We start from the raw sequence: 24,874 nt of genomic DNA, 5'->3' as shown, positions 1-24,874 counted from the left end.
ATGAACCTGATAAGAGAACAAGATGGCTGTGCCAGATTTTTTAACATGCCTTTCATCAATACCCAAGGCTCTCTTATTGAGAAAAAAAGAATAAACAAAATAACTCAAGAATCCAATAAGTATTTATGTATGAACTACAAAAGATTCATTGTGTTATAGATGTGTAATGAAGTGTTGTTAAGGGGATATTCTGAGCTTATAAAACTACTCCCGTTAGAAATATTGCTTTGTACCCCAGCCAAAAATGACAGTTAAGTCATTTGAAGAGTACCTTACTGGCCCAGAGCTAAATAAATACAGATAACCATTTCTTTCACCCCAAAAATTTAAAGTGAGCTTGTTATAAAGTACAACAGCAACAACAACAACAATCTCCTCTATTTTCCCAAATTACAGAAGAGAAAAATCAGTGTGTGAGCCCAAACTCCATTGAATTCTTTTTCTTTTAAGTTTTTATTATTTAAATACACCATACTAGAGCAAATGTCTCTGAAAATATCACAAATAAAAGATTTTTTTTTCTTCATTCAGCAAATTAGAAGTAGGAGGAGATTTCTACACAGTAGCTGCTATGAGCCTGACCTTTTTTTTCCGTTCTTTTTTTAATTCTTTGCCATGGAAGTAGCAACATTAGGACAAAAACACTTACATGCATACATACATTGTATTTTACAGAGTTACAATAAAAGTGTTTGTGATAGAATATCACAAAAGCCACATCTCTTTCCTTTATCTCATGTTCAGTTTGATTGAAACACGTTTCCTTACAACACTTAAATATACAAAGAGCAAATAGAATGTTGTTAAGGTAAAACACAGGGTACAAACTCCGGCCAGTGCCCTGCTAATTGTTAATGAGGATAGAAAGCAGATTTGAATGCTTCTTTTAATTAGCTTCATTAGTCATTTCCCTCCCCCCAAGCTCCCTCCCCCCCGAAAGATGTCCTCCGGTGGATGTTTTTTCATTTTTCTCTACAGTCTCCCATTAGCCCAGGTTCATGGAGTCCTTAATGTTCATATTCAGTCATTTTAATACACCAATAAATGCGGGAAGGGCAATCAAGACTAAAGAAGGTGCAATGGAGCTGGCACTGGTGCTAGCTACAAAGGTGACTTGTCTACTGAAGACACATGGGATCCACCTGTGATGAACAAAATCTGAGATGAAGGCACGCATTCTGCATTACTCTGACCTTTTAGCAGACCTGTAAGAAATAAAAACGGGCATCTTAGCTAAAATGCTAAATTTGAGAGATATTAAACTCAAACATGACTGCTTTGGTCTTCTCTATATTCACTAATCTTCTTTTATTAGATTACTTTCCAACTGTGACTTGATGGAGGCTTGCTACGCGACTCACTCCAGCAGTGAGGAACTAAAGCATCACATTTTCTAGTTTTACCAGCAGAGAAAATGAGATCCTAAATGGTCTTGCATAGTTTCTGATGTAAAGTTCTACAGTGAATTGCTTTAACTCGGTTAAAACGAGCTTCTCTCCCAAAAGACTACACTCTAACATCTTGCCTCATGGTAGGATCTTGAACTTTTTTTTTCTTTTTTTAGCAACAAAGTCCCTACCTAGGAAGTTGGGGTTAATACACTCAACTGTGTACCCTATGGCAAGTGACTTCAACTGGCAGTGTCTAAATTTCCTCATCATTAAAGTAAGAACAATAGCATTGCTATGAAAATTACGTAGTATATAGGGAAGCACTTTCAACAGTGTCTGGCTCTAAATAAAAGCTGCACAAATGTTGGCGGGATCAGTATTTTCCTGTTCTTCCCGTGACATCTATTCATTTTTGTCGGTCTTTATCTATGGGGCCCAAGTGCAAAAAAATTATGTTCAAATATACAGGTATTATTTTTCACTGAGCATTTCTTATTTGTTATTTCACTTAATGTTACATAAATGTTGTAAAGCTACAACTCGATACACGCAATAATGACTTGCAATAGATTACAGAATATAATTCAGTGCCAGTTGAACTTCAACATCTCCACTTAGAAGAGGCAATCGACAGTCATGAAATACAACATTTGCACTTATCAAGATGAAATAATATATATTAGGTTTTGGTGAGTTTTTTAAAATGACATTTTGAGCTTGTAAGGAACGTCTTGTCTCACCCTTTCGCTAACTTACCAAAAGCCTGAAGTCTATTAGGAACTGCAACCCCCCACTTCCAAGCTAATTAAAGTGGTGGAGGCTTAATTCCCCAGAGTGGAAGCTCAGTGTGAGAAAGGTAATTTGTCTGTCCAGAACAAAGATCCAGCAGCAGCCAGCAAGCATATTTAATAAATGAGCATCAAATGTCCTCTACGATGGACACACACAACACCAATTATGTAACTATGGGGCAACTGTGGAGTGATATGTAAACTAGAAGGCTCACTATCTTCTCCAGACATAATCTAAGTCTCACTTCACTGAAATGCACAGACAATTCCTAATAGCCCCATCACACTTTGGAATGGAAGGAAGAATTCCAGGGTAGGCAGCAATTGGCAAAAGAAAAGAATTAGCCCCAATTCCTTTTTCATATCATTCTAGAAAGCAACATTCTCCAGAGCCTAGCCTAGCCCCTTTCAATGATCTAGGCTACAAAATTGTGTAGCTCCTCAAACACAAGTGAGCTCGGATTTCAGTCCATCTGAGATTTCAATCACTGTGTGATTGAAAAGCTTAAAATTATTTTTCTCAGAATACACAAAAGCCAATGACACAGAACAGTAAACTATATATTCCCCACACTGGAAACAAATTTCAGCAGAATAAAAAGTTTAAAGGGACCAGAGGATGAGGGGCTTATGCTTTCCATATAATTAATTGCCTTTAAAGAAGTGATGTACAAATAATCAACTCATTATTTTTGAGCCAGAGGATGCTTGAGTTTATTTACTATGCATCATGCCCTAAAAATGTAACTGGTTCTGTGAATAAAAGGAAAATAGCCAAAGTAAATGTCCAATTTCCCTCCCCAAAACATGGAGAATGAGAGAAAAGAAAATAATAAAATGGAGCTATTTGTCATTTTCCCCATCTCATCCCTTCCAGAAAAGCAACGCCACAGGGTTTTGGGAAAATAATTTTAAAACATTCTCCAGGTCCAAAAGCAGTTTATGTTCCACCAGGAAGTGTGTTTTCATTAACTTCTCCCCCTTGCCCTCTCATTAATATCTCTCTGGACCACGTTCAGCTTGCCCAAAACCTTTATTTACAAAAACTATCTTGTGAATTGACTGTGCTCATGGTGAGCTGAGCACCAAGGGCAAAAATGTGAGACATTTATTCCAACAGGGAGATGTTCTTAATTAACATCACCCCCAAAACACAGCTTCTCACCAACGTCTGACAAGAACATTTCCTTAAGTTCTACTTCCTTATGCCTTTTAAGAGCTATTAGTTTTGGAAGGCCACCTGTTTCTTTTTGTGGCTTCCAATATTAAGAAAAGATATGCTAGCAAAGTTCATATTCATTGCCTACACTTATTTTGTGTTCTAAAATAAAAGTCCTAACACTGCCATCCCCCGAAAAAGGTGTAGAGAAAACGAAGACTTCTATGAAAGGCATAATACAACCTCACCTTGGAAAGGCATAAACCAGAATTTCCTCCTGGGCTCCTTTCCTTTGAATTTACGCCATCTTGTACCCTGCTCCTATTTCTAAGGTGTCCTTTGCATTTGGTCCCTAGCTAACACAGCTCTTGCATACACTCGGTGTTTCACAATCTAATACATTTTCCATCTCATCTCTCCATTCCTCACTCTTCACCATGCAGGTTGGTGAGCTGTGACAATCATTTTCTGTACTTGACTTTTCAGGAAAGAAATGGTACAGAACCAGCAGCACAGCAAGTTAAGATGTAAGTTGGCAGGGAAAATTAAGGTTTTATTTTAAAGAAATGGAGTGAAGTTCAGAGAAGAGAGTTCCCATTTTGTTCCTTTTTGTTTGTTTTATTAACTACAAATGACTTTGCCTCTATTTCAAAAATAGGCACCTCAAAATTCTTCATTCCTTGTGCTGGACTCTTAGGTTAATTTCATTTAAACACAAATCACAAAAATCTGTAGGTACTTATGCCTTGGCACTTATTCCTTAAACAAGTTTGAATACCTCATGAGGGATAACTGGTGAATTTACAAAAAATATATATATGTACCATTTTTTAAATTAGTAAACTGGCTATTCTATATAGCCTCCAATATCACTAGTTAAGGAAATAAAACTGCACATGGTCTCATGTAATTAACACTTACCAAACAAAGACTATACATTTGAAATTACTCTATAAACATGAGCAAGAGGAAAGGATATGAGCATTATATTATAGCAGTATAATTTTAAATGCTTAAAAGTTTTCAAATATTTGTCATTGCCCTCTCACACAACACACAGAGCATTAAGAAAATACATCACAGAAGACAAAGAATGCTAATATTTTCCCTGAGACTTTTGAAGCTTGCTAAATTCCTTTTTGCAGATAAATGTTGAGGGTTTTGTGTGTGTGTGTGATCCTTACCACAGACATTAATGAAGTTCCTATTGTAAATCCATAAAGAATTACCAAGTGAAGTGTGCACTTTTTGTTTCAATGCAATAACTCAGTGCTGTGTGATTGCCTGGGTTAATGATGAAAAAGTCAAACATACTATCAGAGCTGATGGAAAAATCTATCACCAATCTGAAATTAAAATTCATCTGTGGTCAATAAGATTTAATATCCATGCAAGTGGCGCAGTAAAGAGTAAATGAATCAATGTCATCAATACATAATCAGTATGAAATATGATGTGAATAAAATTATGCGCACGAGTCATACATTTCACTCTTTTCTGGGCCAGTGTGGAATGAACAGTCTCTTAACTGAAGGTTGACAGTAATTGTTACAAATTAGGCACAGCAGTTATCAAAATGCAGTCACTTGCATAGCTATAGGACTTATTAAGAAGATTAAAATAGATCTAAAACTATCCAGTACTGGGGATGCTGGACAACTGTTGATCACCAATTTTCCCTCTGAAGTGCCTTCTAATACTATATGATTTGTACACTTGTATAATTTTCTCATTTCTATTTCTAGTTCAAGAACTTTCAAGATGTGGATCAAGAATTAAGATGCAGATCAAATGGAATATTTGTGGCACGAGGTGGTAAGAGCAAGAACTTTGTTTTAAAAGTCCTAACATAACTAATTTTATAAAAACAACCAATCAACAAAATGCCCTGACATTACAAAATGTTTTGTGAAACCACTCCTGTAAAAGCAAGTGCACCAGAAATTCAGTTTGGAAGGCAGATGTCAAGAGTGCTATTACTAACGCCTTTCATGACAAAGATATTCTCTCTTCTTACCATAGATGTCCTAAGTCTCCTCCCACAGCCTACCACATCATATTCTTTAATTTCAAAATTCTAAAATGGAATAAACAAGTGGCTTTAGGCCATTTTATGTTTTGTTTGACTTTTTATGGGATAATAAACATTCGACAAGAGTGAAAGTACAGAAACAACCCAGTTGAGATTTCTCTCTTTTAAACCGATAAGGAGTCACAATTTGATTAGCTCTCCTACTTCTAAACTCCCCATGTAAAGTAACTGTATTTCCTTACGAGAGCATGCAAACACACAACCACACAGGAATATTCCCTTGCTAGGCTAAGAGGCTGACCCTTCCAACTTGCTCTAATAGAGCTTATTAGAAATTGCAGGGTATTCACCTTCTGGTCTGGCAGTAGTGGATTGCTCTGAAGTGAATTCAAATGGCCATTGATGAGAGCTGTAGGTCTATCATGTTCACAAAATAAACTGCCATTGATGTAGTGAAACCGATCTCCCGGGACCAGGCGATTCCGGCAGGTAGAGCATGTAAAACACTGAAAAGGAAAAAGCAAACCCACTGAAAGCAAGTATAAATTAAGTCTCTTTTCGTTCTTAAGCAGGTCTCTGTAAAGTACAGGGCTTTCGTGCATTTTCCTTCTTTGACACCATTCAAGTACGGTAACTAGTATATGAATGTGTATCAGCAACCATCATAGCCACACCCAAATATCAGTCACTAAATTGGGTGTCTACAGCTCGAGGAAACAGAAGACATGCTAAGGGGAAGTACCCTGACCCCATGTTGTAGGACAAAAAAAAAAAGGGAGGTACAGATTCTACCTTAAGATGATACACATTGCCTTGTGCCCTCATGACCAGTTCACTCGCAGGGATCGACTGTCCACAAGCGCTGCAAGCACCGCTATTCCCAAATAACCTGGAACAAAGAAGGATGATGGTTGACACCAACGAAGAGAGGGTAAAAAAACATTCCCACCGCTAGCCTTGTCTCTGGAATGTATCTGATACACGCTGGATTTCCAGGTTCATGCCTCAAATTTTCATAATCTGGGCAAAATCCTTTTAAGGGGGCCAACTACGTTGTGCCTACCTATGAAAAGGGAGAGGTGGCCCCGGGTTTAATCAAAATATTGACTTATACCTCTAGCAAATACAAAACAATTCTGTTCTACACACATTTTATCAGATTACTGGGTCTGTCATAAAAGAGAGAGAGAAAGAGAGAGAACGAGAAAGAAAAGATACAATTCATGACTGGAGTTTAACTGCATTGTGTCCTTGAAATTATATGAAGAACTCTTTTGTACTTTAATCATATCTTGAGATATGAGTCATCAAAAGGGTTAAGAGGATTTGATTGTATATCTAAGAAGACATCATGCTCAGTGTATTGAAACTCCCGTAAACCTCCATCAGTGCAGACTTTCCATTAGAAAGTCTCTGCTATCCAGGTTGATATATAATGTGTATGGGTTAACCTTTTCAATCATGGTGTCAACACTTAAGATTTGCCTCTGCTCATCTCTTTCATCCTAACCTTCTCTCTCTCTTGATAATGAAATGCTTGCTCCAACTTCCCTCTATCTGTTCCTGAGTCCACAATTTAGATTACTTCATCTCTGCTAGCAACAAACTGAATGAAATTTCGATTTGAGCAGAAAGTAATTTACCGGGATCTGGACCCATTTGTCATCATATCTCTCTGGGTGTTTGCTGTATCACTGCAGTTTTCCTATGCAATCAAATGAGACCACAACATCTGCCATGGGGGGAGGAGGGGGAGAAGGAAAAGGCTGCAAAGGAGGGGAAAGCTCAAGGAAGTGTGGTGTACTGAAGAAAAACCATATACATAATTCCTTATAGCCTTCCACAGGCACAACAAAATATTTTAATGACAATCGAACTCTGGCTTTCATGGAAATCTGTAGACTCAAGCCCGGAAGCTTTGTTTGCTTTTGGGCTTCCCTCGGCAATATCTACAAATATTTATAAAACAGACCAAAATGATTTCACATTGAAAGGTGGTATCGAACAAGTAAGCAGGGTCAGAGAGGCACTTTCCAACAATGAAAAACAAAGTAATAGGTCTTGCAAATTAACACATTGGTGTCATCATAAACATTAATATTTGCATTTCCTCCTTGTCCAAATAAAGTCATAAAATGCAGTTTGTGTCAAACCAGCAGACGTGTTCCTATAGAACACCCAGTAATCTGAATGATTGCAGCATGCCTCCATATAAAAAATAATTGCTTTGAGTTTTCAGAATCTGGTCTTGCAGAAGAGGCTTGTCATGTTCAAACTACTAATTTGCTGTCGCCACTTTATTGAAAATAGCCTGTAAGTTGTTATTAAATGTATCGACTGAACGACAGGGAGAGTAGTAAAACTGCCCCTTAAGATGGCTTTTAATAGGAAGCCCGAGAAACAAATTTTGCAGCAGCATCGATTTGAAGAGTTCAATCAAAACTCCATTTCAAAACTAATTAGTCTGAGATCCACGACACATTGACACGTTCTTGCAGAATCAGAACAGTTACAGAAAGAAAGCTGAAATAATACACTGTCAGGACCTCTTGCCACAGGACTAGACTGAGTGTGAACTCCGGGGCCTGAGAGCTGCAGTCCCCTAATGCTGAGCCACTTCAGGACCACTGATGAGGACCTCCTGGTGTCTCACCTGCAGAAGCCAGCAGCTGCTGCAGGGGGGAATCTCAGAAGAGCAGAGTGGCCGGAGAATTATTGAGGCCATAGGGAAAGGATTTATAGACAATCCTGAGCTATTCCAATCCCCTAGAGGGGTCCCAAATTCAAGCAATTCAGGTAAAAATAAAACCTGTGGTTGGAACCAAGTATACACCTGAGGATAGTGGGAGAGAAAATTGGGGGGAGGCAGAATCTTAGCCGAGCTAAGGACCAAACACCCTCATACAGCAACCCAGAAGTATTTTAATGGATAAGAGTCTATCATTATGGCTGCCACTACCAACAGGTACACCGTGACACTCCAGCTGGAAAATACCTTTTCACAGTACCAAGATGATTACCCAGCCTAAGCGTTCATTTATTTAACAATTCACCCTGAGTAAAGTCCGTTGTATGTCTTCAACATCTAAGTGCATTTTAATAATCAGGGCAGTCATATGTAATCCGAAAGCTTTTCATATATCTTTATTTTCTCCAGAGCTGCTTTCATAACCTGTCAGAGAACAATCAGTCACAAAATGGTGGGATTCCTAAAGTGTCAAAAATTATAGTTACAAAGTTTGAAAATGACCAAGATCTATGCAGCGCTATGGGCTACCAAACAACCTATTAATGGAGTTTAAAGATCTTTCCATGTCCACAGTTGTAAGGCTGCCTCAGAGCAGAACAACTTGTATGTCTACACACAGTCTAATCCCCCTTTACCACAGATGAGGGCGACCATTAGAATTCTACTCTTTTTCTAAAAAGTTGCTTTTTTTTTTTTTTTAAACAACGTTTCTGTGCGCTGGAGAGTTAATTATCTAACCAGGGGGACTGTCCAGGACAGTGTTTGATTTAAAAGGCTTGAGGCTTTAGGTGCTCAATTAAGTAGCTATCGGTCTCAGACTGGACTATAATGGGCTCTTTTCTCTTTAACTCAAGCAACGGGGAGATATACCCCAGGTCAGGCTAATTAAAGCCAGGGGAGTCTTTAATTGTGATGACAGAATCGGTTTCAGTTTCCTTTCTTTGGGTCCTCAGTCCAAGAAGGTCGTTAATATTTCAGCATTGGTCCAGGCAATCAATCACAAACATCAAGAGGTTCCTTATATGGGGGAAAGGGAAAAGATGGGAAGAAATCCACCAAACCCCTGCACTTTAAGGTGCAACTGCTGCTCCTATTTGAAATACATTATGTGGTAATGTTGGTCCTGTTTGTCGGCTCAGCTCCAAATCTCTTTGCTGACAATAAGAAACGGAGAGCAAGTCGTATTTTTTAGTTTAGCATCTTTCAGTAACTTCAATGACCAATAGGTGGGCTTATTTTCAACTGCATTATGACTTCAAGCAAAATACACGCAATATGGAACACTACTACCTGGTTGTGTTTTCTAAGCGGCTCTCAGGCAAAGAGAGGTGCGTTTCTAAGAGTGTGGCTGAAAGGTATACATTTATACCTGCGAGTAAATATCAGCAACCTATCTGAGGAGAAAAATGCACATCCACAGCTACTGATCCAGAAGCAATTGGTTTTCCAGCAGGATCCTATATTTAATCTAAATTCTGCACCAGCTATATTAAATGTAACAAAGAAATGCAACCCAGAAATTATGCCTGGAGCCAAGTCCATTAAAGGTACTTCGGAATAACTAGAGACCAAGCACCTTAAAAGCACCAGAAGCTATTGATACTTAAGAGGGGGCTGTGCATAATCGCAACTGCTGCATTAGAGAGGGGAGGGAGGGGAAAAAAAAAATCAGCCAAATTACGCTTGGTTAATTCAGAGTAACAGATCTGCCCCCAAGTGAATTGGAGGCCTTGAATTAATTCTGTTATGACAAATCAAGATAAACGTTCCCCCTAAATTGCATGCGATTTAATTAATTTTTGAGATCCTGGATTTTTTTTTTTCCTAGCTAATAGTTCACATGCTCCTGTGCTGTCATTGTGCTTGAGTGGGCAGACTTCAAAGTGATATTAAATAACCAACTATTAGATTTACCTAGCACGTCCTATTGGAAAAGTGCCATTTAATTACCTAGCCTGTTCAATTAAAGGGACAGCATTCTCTGAACATAGCAGCTTGCTGTTGATTACCAGGGAAATGAACTCGCTGCCTGGCGGCGCCTCCATTCCTGACACTACCCCTCCCCTCTTCTCTCCCCAAACACACCCTCCGCCCCGGCCGCGGCCAGCCCCCCGCCCGGCCCGGCCCCGCCGGGCCCCCGCCGGCCCGCGCCGCGCTCACTGCGGCTGCGGGCGCCACGTGAACCGCCCGAGCGCAGCCGGGGACCCGCGCGCCCCGCGCGCCGACTGCGCTCCCGCCCAGCGCTCGCCCCCTCGCGGGCCCGAGGCCGCCCGTCCAGCCCGCAAGCCGGGCGCCGGGGCCGGGGCCTCGGGCGGCGCCGGCCTCGGCACCGCACCGCCAGGCCCGGCGAGGCAGGGCTCGCCCGCCCCCCCCCCCCCGGGCTTCCGGCGCGCTTCCTCGCCCCCCCCCCGCCCCCCAGATCCGAAGCCCCACCCGCCGTTCCCCGAACTTCCTCCTCCTCTCGCAGCACTTTCCGCGCCGATCTCGGGGGCCTCCAAGTGCGGGGTGGGGGTGTCGGAGGGTAGGGGGGGGGAACTAGAGTTTCCGCAGCTATTTGCTGGAGTTCAGGTGGAACCGAGGGGCCGGGAGCCCGGGGCTGGGAGGAAGGCAGTTCCAAGGCTCGGCCACTTTTTAGGGGGGGGGGGGAGAGGGGGCAGGCAGACGTGGGTCCCTTTAAGATCCATTCTCCCCCTCCTCCCCCCTGCCCCCCTTTTCAGTCCCCCCCCCCCCCATCTTAGAGGCCAATTTTGTTAATTAAATGTTTTGTTTGCAACGCAGCTCTCATTCATTGCGGACACGTCATTCGGAGCAGATCTAAGCCAGAGACCAGATCTCATTAGATAAAGCCCATCAGAACTAAGAAAATGGAGGAGCCACTAATTAAAGCTTTTAATTGTGCAGATTCGCTGCAGCAAGGCAGCCGCTTTATCTGAAATCTTGGAGGGAGAGGAGCCCAGGCTGAAGCCCGGCCCTATGCAGTGGTGGATACTGGTCCACAGAGGGGGAGGGGACTGGAGAAAAACGCCCCCCCCCCCTTTCCTAGCCCACCCCTGCTGGCCTCTCTCTCCCACTCTCCCTTAGCTTTAGTCAGATCTTGGTTATAAAAAACAAAACAAACAAACAACAAAAAAAATCCCACAATCTCAAAGTCAAAACAGTTTAAAAGCCCCTTAAAATAAATTGCTCCTAGGACCACTGGGTCCTCGTCACCTGGTGGCCAGCTAGTTGATGACTTTGCTCTTTAGTTAGCTGTCACTCCCTAGGGAACTAAAAGCTCCTCCAACAAGTGGGTTTGGGGGTATTTGGGGAGAGGACAGCTGAGAGGAAAAGGAAGACTAGCACTCCCTCCACAGTCCCATCTTTTTGGTATTTTGATGGTCAGAGGAGAGAACTCAAATGTCAGAAATCTGTAGATGAAGTGGAGTGAGGGGTGAGGGCTTTCAGCTACTGGGGCTTAATCAAAATGTAGTTTGCTCTAAACTAGACATATCTCTAGGAGATGTTAAGTTTCTCAGTGTAGCAACTAGTTCAAGAGCAAACCTAGCTCCAGTTCTCAGATTCAGAGACAAAAGGAAAGAAATATGGATGAATTAAGGTTCAGAGCTGGGTACACATCTTCCACTAGGCCACACCAAAAGGGCATTTATAATTGGACCTAAGAATAAGAGGAATGGACTCCATCTGATTCCCCGGAAACCACTTGCCTAAACTTGTCCTGGGGGAATGCAAGTGCACCCATCTTCTTTTTAATTAGTAATCAGAAGCAATGAATGTTTTGTTTTTTTGTGTTTTTTTTCCCAGAAGGCATTTCAAGAGATGAAACTGTACCACTGACCAAATCTTAACTACATTGTCATTTTTTACACTTTAACCCACCATCTTTTATCATATTTTTTGCTCTCTACTTAATTACAATACTGTTAAAGCTCATGGCATTGCATGGAAGGAGGACCAGAAAACATTACACACCAGGCTCCTGCTGATTTTTCCAACATTTACTTCTAAAAGAACACTTAGTGAAATGAATACATCCATCCTACTTTAAAAAATAAAAGTATATACTTTATTTCATTCACTCGACTGATTGAGGCTGCCAAGCAGAGAGATACAGGGAGGGTGTGTTATCAGAATAGCCAAATGTCATTTTTCCCCATCAATCATTTCATACTAATGCTGTCACTGGGGGTAAACACACCCTTACTCAGCTCTGAACTATAGTGGGACCTTCTGCAGTACCAGCAGCTGAATGACAGGAACTAAACTATGAACAAAATATTTCATTCAGTCATTTACCTACATGGAAGAAAGAATAAAAATTTTCTGCTAATCACTATAAAGGTTTAGGGCATAAACTGAAATAGAAAAAAATTATACAAAGTGTGTGGTTCTCTAGTATCAGCGGTGTGCGGGCGGTTTTTTTTTTTTTAATTACTGGATGTTGAAACAGAACACCTCTTAGAAGCATTCATGTGCATCAGTCTATCAAACCATTTACTCAAATTAAATGTGTAATCCTTCAAATGCCTCCTTTCAAATTAATGAGTTTAAGTAGCTTGAGTTCACCTGAAAAGATCCTATAGGCACCTGACCTCCTGAATTCTTCTCATTAATTGCGCTGAAACTTGTTGGAAGAGCCTGCTTACACGGATATATGAATGTTCCTATACATTGCTTTAAGATGCAAGATTAGTCTAGCCCCTTTCTCTAAATCTTTTGGGAATCAAGGGCAATGCTACAAATGACAACAGAAAGAAAGAAAGAAAAAAGAAACCAACTAAACCTGAACATTCATCAAATGAACAAACTACAGACTCTAGATGGGAAACCACACACTGACAGTGACAATACCAAGCCCTCCAAGTAAAACTATGAAGAGAAACATCAGGTTTTGTGCTTTGGGTTTTCTGCTATAAAAAGAATGAAAAGTCTTTAAAACTGACAGGAGATCAGCATTTTTCACAAGGAGCACAAAGAATGAGTCACGGCTTTCCACGCAAAAAAAAAAAAAAAGTTTAAAGGTGCTTTATGTAAACATCACAATTAGTCACTGCTACAGACAAATACTTTCTCACTAAGTCTACTTTTAAGTAAGCAAACCTTTTGTCTCTGATGAGTGTCTCTAGGTCCCCACCTGGCTTTAAGAACGCAGCTTACCTCCCACTTGGAGGGCTAACTTGCAGCCTGCAGCTCAGAGGAGGCTGGCTGCCCACTTTGGATGTGGGTAGAGTGTCCTGGTCTTTGGCACATCTAAGTGGCCCTAGTCTTAAGTTAGTATCTATACAGCATTGGCCCTTCATGTGTCATCCGATTCTGCAAGATTCACACATGCTTCTTAAACCCCCAAAACGCTACCAAGCAGAAGGGCTTTTAAAGGTGAACAGTGCCAAGAATGCCCCTGTGTCTGCACAAACCCCCCCCCCCACACACACACACATACACACACAAAACCCCAGATAGTCAGTAACCTTTGGCCTTGCACAGGGCTGGGCCAGCCCATCCGGGACGGCAGCAGACTCACCTAATGTAGTCATTTCTGCACAGGATCATGCCGCTCTTGGTGTAGCAGGACGTGCCGATGTCTCCCAGCTGCGCCTGGCAGCAGGAGCACTTGAGGCACCGGCTGTGCCAGTAGCTGTCCATGGCATACAGCAGGAAGCGGTCCGCGATTTTGCCCCCGCAGCCCGCGCACCGCTTCCAGGAGAGGGAGCCGGCCGTCACCGGGGGCGGCTGCGAGCTGCTGCCCGGGTTCACCATGGTCTGCAGGAGGGCGGGGAGAGAAAAACACAGAACCGGAGAGGCAAAAAGTTAGCAAGCGCTGCACACAGCCAGCAGGCGGGCGAGCGACCCGGCCCGTTCCCCCCCCCCCCCCCCCTTCCCGGAGCTGCGGGACGCGCGGGCTGAGCCGCAGCGAGGCGCGCGGGGCGGATCGCCGGCCGCAGCCGCCGGTTTTACTTTTCTCCAGCTTTGTTCCGGGGCCACGAGCTCCTCTCAACTTTCCAGCGCCCGCCGCCGCCGCCGCCGCTGACAATTTCAGCTCCGGTACTGTCAAAAACTCCGGGCGCGGGGCTCGGCGGGGCGCTCCACCCCGCGCGGCGGCGCCTCCCCCCGCCCAGCCGCAGCCCCCGCCTCCGCCCGCGGCCCCCCGCCTCCTCCCCCGCCTCCTTCCTCCTCCCCCGCCGCCCGCCTCCAGCAAATGAGGGTCAAACCCACCCACCGCCGCGCCCGGCCCCTCCCCGGCCCCCGCCGAGCCCCGCGAGCCGGCCCGGGGAGGGAGGGGGGGGACCCCCGGGGGGCGCGGGGAGGCGGCCGCCTCGCCGCCGCAGCCACGTCCCCCTCCCGAGCTCGGCCCCGGGAAGTGCAGCTGCAGTTCACAAGTTGGAAATAGTTGGGTTTTCCGAACGGGGAAGGGAGGGAGGGAGGGAAGGAAGGACCGGCCGAGGGGAGCTGAAGAGCCTGAGAGCCTGGTGGCTGGGGAGGGGAGGCAGGGTGGCGGGAGCCCAGGGGAAGGGAGGGAGAAGGGGGGGTGCGGTGTGTAAAGTTGAGAAACTGGTTTTTCGTATTTTAAACAGCACCTCTCGCATGCCAGTGTGGTGACCGCCATCTCCCATTATTGTTCCCAAGCTCATTTCATTTTGAAGATCAATGAGTGTTTTCTCTGGGTTTTCAGGACACAGGCAAGAATAATAGATCATTGAACTTTAGGATGCCGGTTAACTTCCTAGACAAACACTCTCCACTTTGGTCTCACTAATCTGCCCTTGATCAGCAATTTAAATGCTAAAGCTTTGTTCCTCCAAAAAAAAAAAAAAGGGAGGGGGGGTCCAGATAATACTCGGGAAGGCACGGTGTAGGGATGCACGAGTTAAATTTGAGCCAGTCCTGCTGTCACCCCAAACTGCTTTTAAACATTCCCCCTGCCCACTCTTTCTAATGAAATGCCACAAGAGAAGCTACTGGGGTATAATATAGGAATCAATTTATAAAGCTTAGCCTAAACCGATTAATTTGTTGCCTCCAATCCTGAGTCCAATAAAGTCCTAGTGTTCCTCCAGTCACTTATTCTATAAAAAGATCAAGTTATTTACTGCCAATTAAGCAGCTTGTTTTGTCTTTGTCCTCAGCAAGCCGAGAGTGTGGGCTGTCCCCGAGCTATCTGCTCAAGACATTCAGCTGATGCCTCAGAAGAGAGAGAGAGAGGGCGAACTTTGCCTGTCCCCAGCCCAACTTGGCTGCTGTAGAAGAGCGAGGGAGAGGGAACGAAACAAGGACTGGGATTCCTTAAATAGGCTTATTTTAAACACATTTCCTCCGAAAGAGTCCCGGAACGTGTGTCCAGTGACCGCACAATAAACCAGAATAAGAACTGCACCAATTAAGCTGTAACAAAACCCTGAGACTTTGGAAACAGGACCACTCTAAAACCCATTAGCATTGCATTTATCCGAATGCATCATACCTTTATGTAAATTGATTTATCTGATGCATTTACTCGAGGAATTGCTTTTTGTTACAATTTCAGCCCTAACCCAAATGAATCTGCATTTCCTGCTCCGGGTCTTTAAACTGCCCCCCCCCCTTCCCGTTTTAATCGCTCCGAATTCCTTTTTAAAAGAGGAAAGAGGGAGGAGATTCCAAGCTGTTCCCCGCCCCCATCTTTCATGAGAGGTAAATATATATGTATATTTTTTTTGAAAAGGAAACATTACACTGAGAAAAGCATCCAGTAACCCCATTAGCTAAAGCTCTTAAGGACAAGCAATACCTTAATGCTGATTAAATCTAAAAGAGATGAATCAAGAGGACTGACCAGAAACTGACTCCCCTGATAACTAAGGACGGGCCCTCATCAAGTTTCATTTAGAGTTGGAAAAAAAAAAAAAGAAAGCTTTTAAGTTAAATAGGCTTATACTCTAGTAATTACATAGCCAAGCAATTTAGGTCCTGGGATAGTCAGTGAAATAGAAAGCAGAACTGGCAGCTAGAGGCAAAATTTGCCCCCCTTTTTAACAACGTCTCTGGTGTTTTTTTAATGGAGACCAAGGGAGGGACAAACGTAGCGCTGGCAATTTGTAGTACAAAAATGGATGCTTAATTCATGTCTTGATTTTAATTAGGTGATTCACCGGATTTCTCCTGGATTGGAACAAAAGACTTATAAGCCAAGAGGATTTTTTTTAAGGAACCAGCAAATACCGAACCCTGCTCACTAAGAGCTTTTCTGCCACTGTTTCAAAAAATCATGTTTACGGGAGGGGGGGGTCGTGACGATCTCCCCCCCACACCCCCAAGCTACATACTACTTCTCACACTTAAATCCCGATCCAAAGCCACCCTGGCCTTTTCCCTAAGGAACTGGCGATGTCCCCACCCCCTTCCAGGGTCCCCAGCAGCCCGGTCTCCAAGAACCCTTTTGTAAGCAAGAACCGCTACAAAGCCGGCGGCCCGGGGCTGCCCTCCGCGCCAGCTCGCAGGCCGGCCTCGGTAGTTTCAGACTCGCGCATTATCTAAGGCGACGTATTGTTTACTTGCAATTTGGGACGGTCAAGGGAAGGAAGCCACCGCACACAGCCCCAGCCTCAACCAGGCCCCCCTTCCCGCTCGCGCCCACCCCCCCCCCACCCCGCCCCGACCCAACCTTCCCAGCCCGAGCCACCCCCTTACCTGCTTCTCCCCTATATTGCAATATTGCGAGAGGCGGTGGCGGCGAAAGGCGAGCGAGCGAAGCCGCTCGGCTTCCAGGGAAGGGGCGCCTCGGCTGGCGGCGCTGGAGGGAGGGAGGGAGTTCTCGCAGAAGCAGGAAAGGGGAGGAGGGGGCTAAGGGCTGCGTTCCCCCCCCTCTCTGATTATTTTTTTTTAATCGCGTAGCTCTCGGGCAGTCGGGGGAGGGGGGCGTGTAAGTGGCAGGCGGCCCGGAGCTGGAGCGTCAGTCTCAGTCCCCGATCTCTCCTCCGCCTCCGGCTGCGCGCGAGCAGCTGCAGGAGCCCTCGGCCCGCGCGGCGCGGCTTCGAGCGCGGCGCAGCGGCAGCAACTGCTGCAATCGCTGCTGCAAGTTTGGCAATGTGGCTTCACTTTGTATCTGCCCCCGCCCGGCGGCCCCGGCGCCCGCCCCCGCCCGCGCTCCGCCCGCTCCTCCTCCTCCGCCGCCGCCGCCGCCGCCGCCGCCGCCGCCTTCCTCCCGCCCGCGCCGACGCTCGCTTGCTCGCTCGCTCCCTCGCTGGTTCGCGCAGGGCGGCCCGCGGCTCGGCCGAGCTCCCCTGCACCTCCTGCTGGGGCGGGGGGGGATCAGCCGAGGAAGCTCGGCCCGGGAGCCTGGGAGGCCGGCTGCAGGAGGGCGCACCCGGGACTCGGAGGGGCTGCCCAGCCGGCCGGGGCCCGGCGCGCGCAGGAGCCCGTGCCCCCCGCCGGGGCTGCTGGCTGCTGCCCGGCTCGGCGGCGGCGGCGGCGGCGGCGCTGGCCTCTAGCCGGCTCGCTCGCTCCCTCCGCGGCTCTTACACATGTGTTACTGACAGAGCAAAATCCCAACTACTCCCCGGCTCTGCTGCCGACGTCAGCGACCCGCAGCCACTGGGCGGCCGGATTGTTCAGGCGGAATAATAAAACCTGCCAATCCGGGGAAGGACAAAGGGATGACTGAAACGAGATTTGGGGGGCGGGGGAGCGAGGGAGGCGGCGGAGCGGGCCGCGGAAGACGAACGAAAGGGCTGCGATCAGGTGGGGGGGATAAGTCACCCTGGAGCCAGGAACGCGCCTGGGCAGCCCGCCTGGCCCCGATCGCGGGCCCAGACCGGGGTGGGCCACACCGGCCAGACTTCTCGGGGCGCGCGGGGACGCCTCGGACCCCGCACCCGCGCGCGCCCCGGAGGGACTGGCCTCCACCCGTCGCAAACTTCGCATCTTTTTCAGAAATCTTGGCCTCTTCCTATTTTGGGAAGAAAAGTCTGAATCAGGGCGGTGGACTTGCACGCACGCACGCGCGCGCGCGCGCTCCCACACGCACACCCAGACGTGCTGTTTTGTGTAATGCACAGTGGTGGGGATTTATGAGCCTTCGTGTAAGTTTAGTTAACAAGGGAACACACAGTAAGGGAAGTTAGGAGTTCCTCAGTGCTGCCTGATTAGCCCGTTCTTCCTCTCGTACAGATTTAGGCATTTCATAGACTCTTGCCAATTGCTGGTAATACTTCGTTTCCATTTCTCCATTTCAAAGTTGAAGGAAATATTAGGGAGAAAGCCTTTCTCTACTGCCCTCCCCCACGAGGCACATGAAATACTAAGTTTCTCTTAGCTTCCCATCCTCCCCCCATTCTCCTCCCCCCCCCCCAGAATTATTCCAAGATTTGCAAACCTACCTATCTCAGGAGAGCAAGAAATGTTATTTTCTAGTGTAAATCCAGATTCGAAGAGTGTTTTAGGGTGCTAGAATGGAGAGTCTCTTTCCAGGGGCTAAAAGCTCAACTTAGGTCCTCGAATGCCTTAGTGGTTTATCTTTACTCTGCCAAATAGATTTAATAAATCTCCAATCTGAGGTTAATATTAGGTCTGCTTATTATTAGTAAGTTCCAGAGAGATTTTTCTGTTGGAAATTATCATGAAAGTGCAAAACCCTTCTGCTAAGTATCATTAAGTAAAACCAGCCTTGTGGGACACGTTTTCATATTGCATTACACACAGTACCGCTAGATTGAATAAAGAAACCTGAAGGAATCCCTGCAAGACAGTGCACATGGTGAACACCCACAGTTCTAGCATCTGCTTGGAGGATTTCTGTCCTTTCAACCATCAAAATTAGGGCTGCAGAAGAAAGAATAATTATTGTCTATAAAACCAGACAAGAGGTTGTTTGAATGCCAATTAAAGTACTCATTTCTTTATCTAGCATGTTTAAAATGAGTTAATTTTATTGATTTGTGTTTAACATTGTATTGTTATGATCAACTCATCTTCTGCACCTATAAAAATTTAATTATTAAAACTATAATACTAATTAAAATGTCCTGTGCAGAAAACAGAAGCTGAAGGCCAACACAGGCAGGGTACAGTGGCTTAAGTCTGTACGCTTAGCTATGGCAGAGGATGGGCTTTGGAGGATTTTAGTTCCAGGCCAGTCAGGGCAAGAAGTAGAGGGAACTCATCTCAACTAATAAAAAGATGGCAGGCTCCTGTCATCTCAGTTACATACAAAGCATAGCTAGGAGGACTTAGGTCTAGACTGCCAAGGCAAAAGACAGAGAGAGAGAGAGAGAGACCCCATTTGAAAATGAAAAATAAGAAAGGGCTGGAAGTTATGGTTCAAGTAGTAAAATACCCAGATGAGGCCCTCACTACAAATCCCAGGAGGCAAGGGGAGAAAGGAAATCACCATACAAAAGATGTGAGATTCCTTGAGAGTTAATCATAGAAAATCAGATAAGGAAAAGTAAGTAATACAAATTGATTGATGGCTTTACTTTTGTTAGTTATTTTTAATAGTCAAAATTATATGACCAAGATTGGCCTTCTTTCCTTTCTCCCTTCCTTTCTTGTTAACAGCATCTGACTAGGTAGCACAGTCAGGCTTCAAACTGGTGAATCTCCTGCCTCAGCCTCTTGAGTAGCTGGGATTAGAAGTGTATACCACCTAGCTTGGCTGCTGCAGATCTAAATCAGCTACAGTTATGTTAGAATTTGTCTCATGCAAGTAAATTTCCTTCTTTGAGCTTTAAGCCTCACGTCTACAAATGAAGAAGTTAAGCTAAATGTTTTTCATTTTTCCTTCTAAACGATGATTTTCACAAATGAAACAATAACATATCTATATAATTAGTTACAGTATTTTCTAAAGTACACTAAAATGAAATTTTAATTCTAAAATGCAAAAGTCAGAAATCTGGACAGGCACATGTTCAGATATCACTGACTGGTTCTCAAAGGATTCAAATCATTTCTACGGGAGAAGAGAGAAGGATTTGAATATCCATCTCTAGGGTAGAGGAGCCTATATGTTTAGAGATGGTTTCAGGGTTTTGGCTCTATTGTGGAGTGACGTCTTTACATTCACTACACATGTCCCCGTAGGTTGGAGTAGGTGAGAGTAGCTTACCAGAGAGCTTTATTTGCTGACTTTGTGGTTATAGAAATACAAAAGTAATAATGGATAACATCTCTTCTGAGGGGTAGAAGAGTAAATCCATTCACCATAATCAAAATTCAGGTGTACTTTAACCACAGCGCCACCTCTGGGTAGTCTTTATTTTTGCATGCATAGCATTTAAGCAGCCCTTTCTTCTCTGGGCAGCAAGACTTCATGGCCTGCCTGAGTGATCTACTCATGTTCTATCTTTTATATATAGAACATGGTGCTATGCATACAAGCTGTATAAACATATTTACATTCAATATGGGTAAAGGCAGTCTGAAAGAGAGTATTCTTCAAATAGATAAAACAGTGGTTCAAGAGACAACCTAGCACAAAGGAAAATTGTCAAACTCAATGTTACAGTGTGCTCATCTGTTTGAGAAAATTCTGCTAACATAACACATTTATTATTCAGCCAACTCACTTAAAATTAGGAATAAAAGTAAAGGACAGAAAGCCAAATTGTTCCTTTAATTTTGACCGAATGTAGGAACTGTATCAACCCTAATTGTATCAACCCCCTCCTTCCTTCTACTTGCTCTAAAGTATTCGTTCATACCTTTCTTCCCATTCAAGTCCTTCAGCATTCAGTCATAATCATTCCCTGGTCTTCTGAGAATTTCCAGAGAGGACCTAAGCTGCTTCTGTGATGATTTGGTCAATATCACCTCCCAATAAGTGTCTCCCCCTCTTTTTTTCAGGGAAAACAAAATTGGTGCTATACCATTTGAGCTATGCCTCTATGCCTCTAGTCTAGCATTTTCTTGTTAACTGGAGCTGAAGTTTCATGGACTTTCTGCCAGGGCTAGCTTAGAATCTCAATCCTCCACATCTTCAATCTTCTGAGTAGCTAGGCTTACAGGCAAGAGCCACTAGTGTCCAGGACAATCACAAAATTCCTGCAAAGTGAGGCTGGAAAACTTGAGCCTGAAACAACAACTCTACAGTAAAAAATTGTGGGGAAAAGAAGACAAAATTATGGGTTTTGTAGGTTGGACAAGGAGAACACTTAACAGTAGTAGGGCTGAGGAAAGCGGCAGTATTTAAGAGTAAGGATATATATGTGTGTATACATTACATATATGTATATATGTAATATATATATACACACACATATATATAGATATACATATATATGCATATATATGTATATATTACTTGCCTGTAGTCCCAGCTTTTGCAGGGCTGATGCAAAAGGATTACTTAACCCAAGGAGTTTGGGGGGCAGCCTAGGTGAGTAAAGCCACCATGTTTCAGAACAAAATCATTGGGGTTTATGTGTAACTCAACATTTCTGTAAGACTACATTTCAAGGAAGTATATATTGAGTGTAAAATATTAAAAATAGTACTTCAAGTTTACTGACTACTTATTTTTGTGTTTCTCACGATCCCTTATAAATATACCACTGAATAGTTCAGGTGATTAAAAAAAATAGATGGTTGCCTTATTACAACATTCTTTTTTTGTTTATTTAAGCAATTTCAATATTACACTTGGTAAACGCCCATCAGATTATGGCAATTTTTAGAAAGTTTTATTTTAATTCTTATTTTATAGGATACTGTAAAAGCATAGTGAAGAAGTCAATTTTGTAGAAATAAAATAGAAAGTGGCTGAGAGAAAAAACAGTATTAATATTGCAACTAGAAATATAATTTCAAATATAGCTTTTGCTTTTAATTATTCTGTTTCATTAGGACATTTGAAACTCACAGGGGTAACAGAGAAGGTGAAAAAGATGATGGGAAAGAAGAAAATACATCTGTAGGCCAGCATTTTGCCTGACATTGCAAGGCAACTTTAATATAGTAGCAAGAAATGACTCATTTTCTTCATACTGGTATGTAAGGGTAAGAGCAAGACTTTAAAACTCCCCTAAATCCGCCTCAGAATGGTAGGCAAATCCCGATATATTGAATATATTTCATAGTGTTGATTTCGTAGGAAAAAATATTTGGCTTTTTCATACATTCCACTTCTAGGACTGAACTCTGTCAATAATATTCAAACACCAGTGATATTTTAGAAGTATCATTGCAAATAAATGATCAAGCTGTGTGTGAGTATATTGTATGCTCATTAGAGCCTTCTACATTGTCTAATGGATCAACAAGCATTGCATATTAAAGCTGATTAAAATCTTTCCATGGATAAATTTAATTTTGTAATAGTTACCATTTGTATATATGTGAGATGGTTAAGAATGTATGTTTATATTATATATTCAATATGAATAGAGATTGTATTTAATTATTGTATTTCTCTAAGACAAAGAAAATGAGCACTTACTGATAAACTAAGGCATTAAAACAAAATTCATGCCAAGTAACAATGGCTCACACCTGTAATCCTAACTATTCAGGAGGTTGAGGATTACAGTTTGAAACCAGTCCAGGCAGCAAAGTCCATGAGACTCTTATCTTCCAGTAAACTACCAAAATCCTAGAAGTGGAGCTGTGGCTCAGTGGTAGAGTGCTAGCATTGAGGGGGAAAAAACAAATACACAAAAAACAAAGGGAGAGTGTCAGGGCCGTGGTTCAAGCATCAGTACCAACACAATTAATTAGCTAAATAATTTATTAAAAACATAATTCATTTTCCATTATATTACTTCTGCTTTTGATAAAAGTAAAAGTTAGGCTAGGCATCAGTAGCTTGCTCCTGCAATCCTAGATACTCAGAGGGTTGAGATCTAAGGATCATGATTCAAAGCCAGCCCAGGCAGGAAAACGTCTGTGATTCTCTTTTCTCCAGTTAATCACCAAAAACCTGAAAGTAGAGCTGTGACTCAACTGGTAGAGTGCCGGCCTTAAGCAATAAAAGCTCAGAGACATATAGAGGCCAGGAGCATCCCAAACAAAAAACCAGTCTAATAATTGAGAAATGTTAAGTGTCCCAAACCACAACCACAAATGTTAGTACATTTTAATTAGTGTCTATATCATTACACATTTTCTCTGTGTAGGTTTACAATAAATGTAGCAATTTAAAGAACAACATTGTATTGTCTATTTACTCACCAAAAAGGTGGATTAAAATGTAACATTTATATATCCTGTTGTCAGGAATGACCCTGTTGGAATTAGAGAAATACAATCCATAGCTGTCCATAAACTTGAAAAACACACATTTCTACTCCATACAGCCCTATAAATTTTTTCGAATAAAAAAGAACAACCAGATATGGATTTTTTTAAATAACAAAACTGGATAACTCAATTGACTAAAATGTGTTCCCTCTACGCTGAGGTACACATTATAACGTCATCATTTATATTTCTCAACATAAATCAAGTTTCATAATAAAATTGTTTTTGATGAATCACCACTTCTTTCCTTGCTTCAAAACATTCTGACAGAGAAAGCAAATTGGTCGATTCTCTGTATGATAAGAAATCACTGAAAATATATTTAAGACCTTTAGTCTAAGATTTTTTTTCTTTTTGGTGGGGGAAGTTTCCTTTCAAAAGGAAACTGTTCAAGTGAAGCCATTATCAAATTTGGGGAAACAACTGAAGAATAATAGATAGACTTTATTTTCAGAGGCATGTCTGTGCTCTCTGACAATTAGGCCAGGGGACATCAGTACAGAACAATACTCTGGAAACAATTTTCTTCAAAAGAGAGAAAGAAAGAAAGGAACTAAAACTCAAACAACACTACCTTTATTCATGTTTGTTCTAATTTCAGGGTTAAAACATCCAAGTATTGTACCCAGCTGTCTCTGTCCTGTTTTTATTGCTTTTCTCCACTGAGATAACATTTAACACTGCGTTGAAATTCCTACTTACCGCTTGTGTCCAGTAGTAAATCCTTGCACATTATTAGAATATCTGCCTGTTATCAGCTCAGTCAGGGAATGAATTATTGACTATAACTCATTGCTGGGCAGACTATATGTGACACTCCAGTGAAGTTTTGATAATTTCTAGAAGTCATGATAATTTATGGAAGGGGCTTTTGATTGATCTCCCACCAACCTATTCTCTACCTATCAGTAAATAGGACACATATTGATGGCCTACTTGAACTCCATTAACAATATGGGAGAATTCACAACAGCATCATTTCTTCTTTTTCTCTTTCCCCCAGAAAGATTCTATTATAAGAGTAAGTAGGTTTCTATTAATTTTCTTCAGCATGGTTTCCTTATGGGAGTTGGGAATCACAGATCTCATCTACTGAATATATAATATCACTATTTTAATAATTATTTAGATATATTCCTCATTTACATTTATTTGAGCCTCCACTTCCTGGAAAGAAAGCCCAGAAACCATTGAAACACATAAATAAAGATGGAGAAAAACAAACACTGAAAGATTTTAGAGTTAGGATATAGCTGATAGAATGAGACAATTTCTTGAATTAATAATAGGCAAGGTACTTATCATTTGAGTAAAAAGCTTGTAATCTATATAAAATTTAGAGATACAGCTTTTTATGATGTAACTTTTTCAAATATTAAGTAATGATTGCCAACAACAACTCTGTTTTAGTTTTTGTGTTCATTTTCCTCCTTGCTCATTTTTACTATATTCTCCAAATTTGATTATTTCTCAGCGTAAACTCTACTAGACAAATGTTTCCTTCATCCCTTTACTGAGTTTTCATCACTGTGATTTCATTATTGT

General features: G+C 42.9%; 1 protein-coding gene across 3 annotated transcripts; it reads right to left on the bottom strand.

Moving 5' to 3' along the window:
- Nucleotides 1-427: 427 nt before the first annotated feature.
- Lmo4 (LIM domain only 4) lies at nucleotides 428-17,541 on the bottom strand. 3 transcript variants are annotated; one of them, XM_042692278.1, is made up of 5 exons: nucleotides 17,460-17,541; nucleotides 13,641-13,879; nucleotides 6,166-6,262; nucleotides 5,724-5,879; nucleotides 428-1,205 (listed from the first exon to the last, which is right to left on the bottom strand). In XM_042692278.1, the coding sequence occupies exons 2-5, from the start codon at nucleotides 13,874-13,876 to the stop codon at nucleotides 1,197-1,199; spliced, it is 498 nt and encodes a 165-aa protein (XP_042548212.1). In that variant the 5' UTR covers nucleotides 13,877-13,879; nucleotides 17,460-17,541; the 3' UTR covers nucleotides 428-1,196. The 3 variants fall into 3 exon arrangements, with proteins under 3 accessions (XP_042548212.1, XP_042548210.1, XP_042548211.1); XM_042692276.1 differs by lacking the exon at nucleotides 17,460-17,541 and adding an exon at nucleotides 16,784-17,228; XM_042692277.1 differs by lacking the exon at nucleotides 17,460-17,541 and adding an exon at nucleotides 14,075-14,225.
- Nucleotides 17,542-24,874: the final 7,333 nt, after the last annotated feature.

This window comes from Dipodomys spectabilis, unplaced genomic scaffold, assembly GCF_019054845.1.
Source record: "Dipodomys spectabilis isolate Male_0828 unplaced genomic scaffold, ASM1905484v1 ptg000148l, whole genome shotgun sequence".
NCBI classification, from domain to species: domain Eukaryota; kingdom Metazoa; phylum Chordata; class Mammalia; order Rodentia; family Heteromyidae; genus Dipodomys; species Dipodomys spectabilis.
The sequence above is the reverse complement of the archived record's forward strand: the minus strand, read 5'-3'. Positions and strand labels throughout refer to the sequence as shown.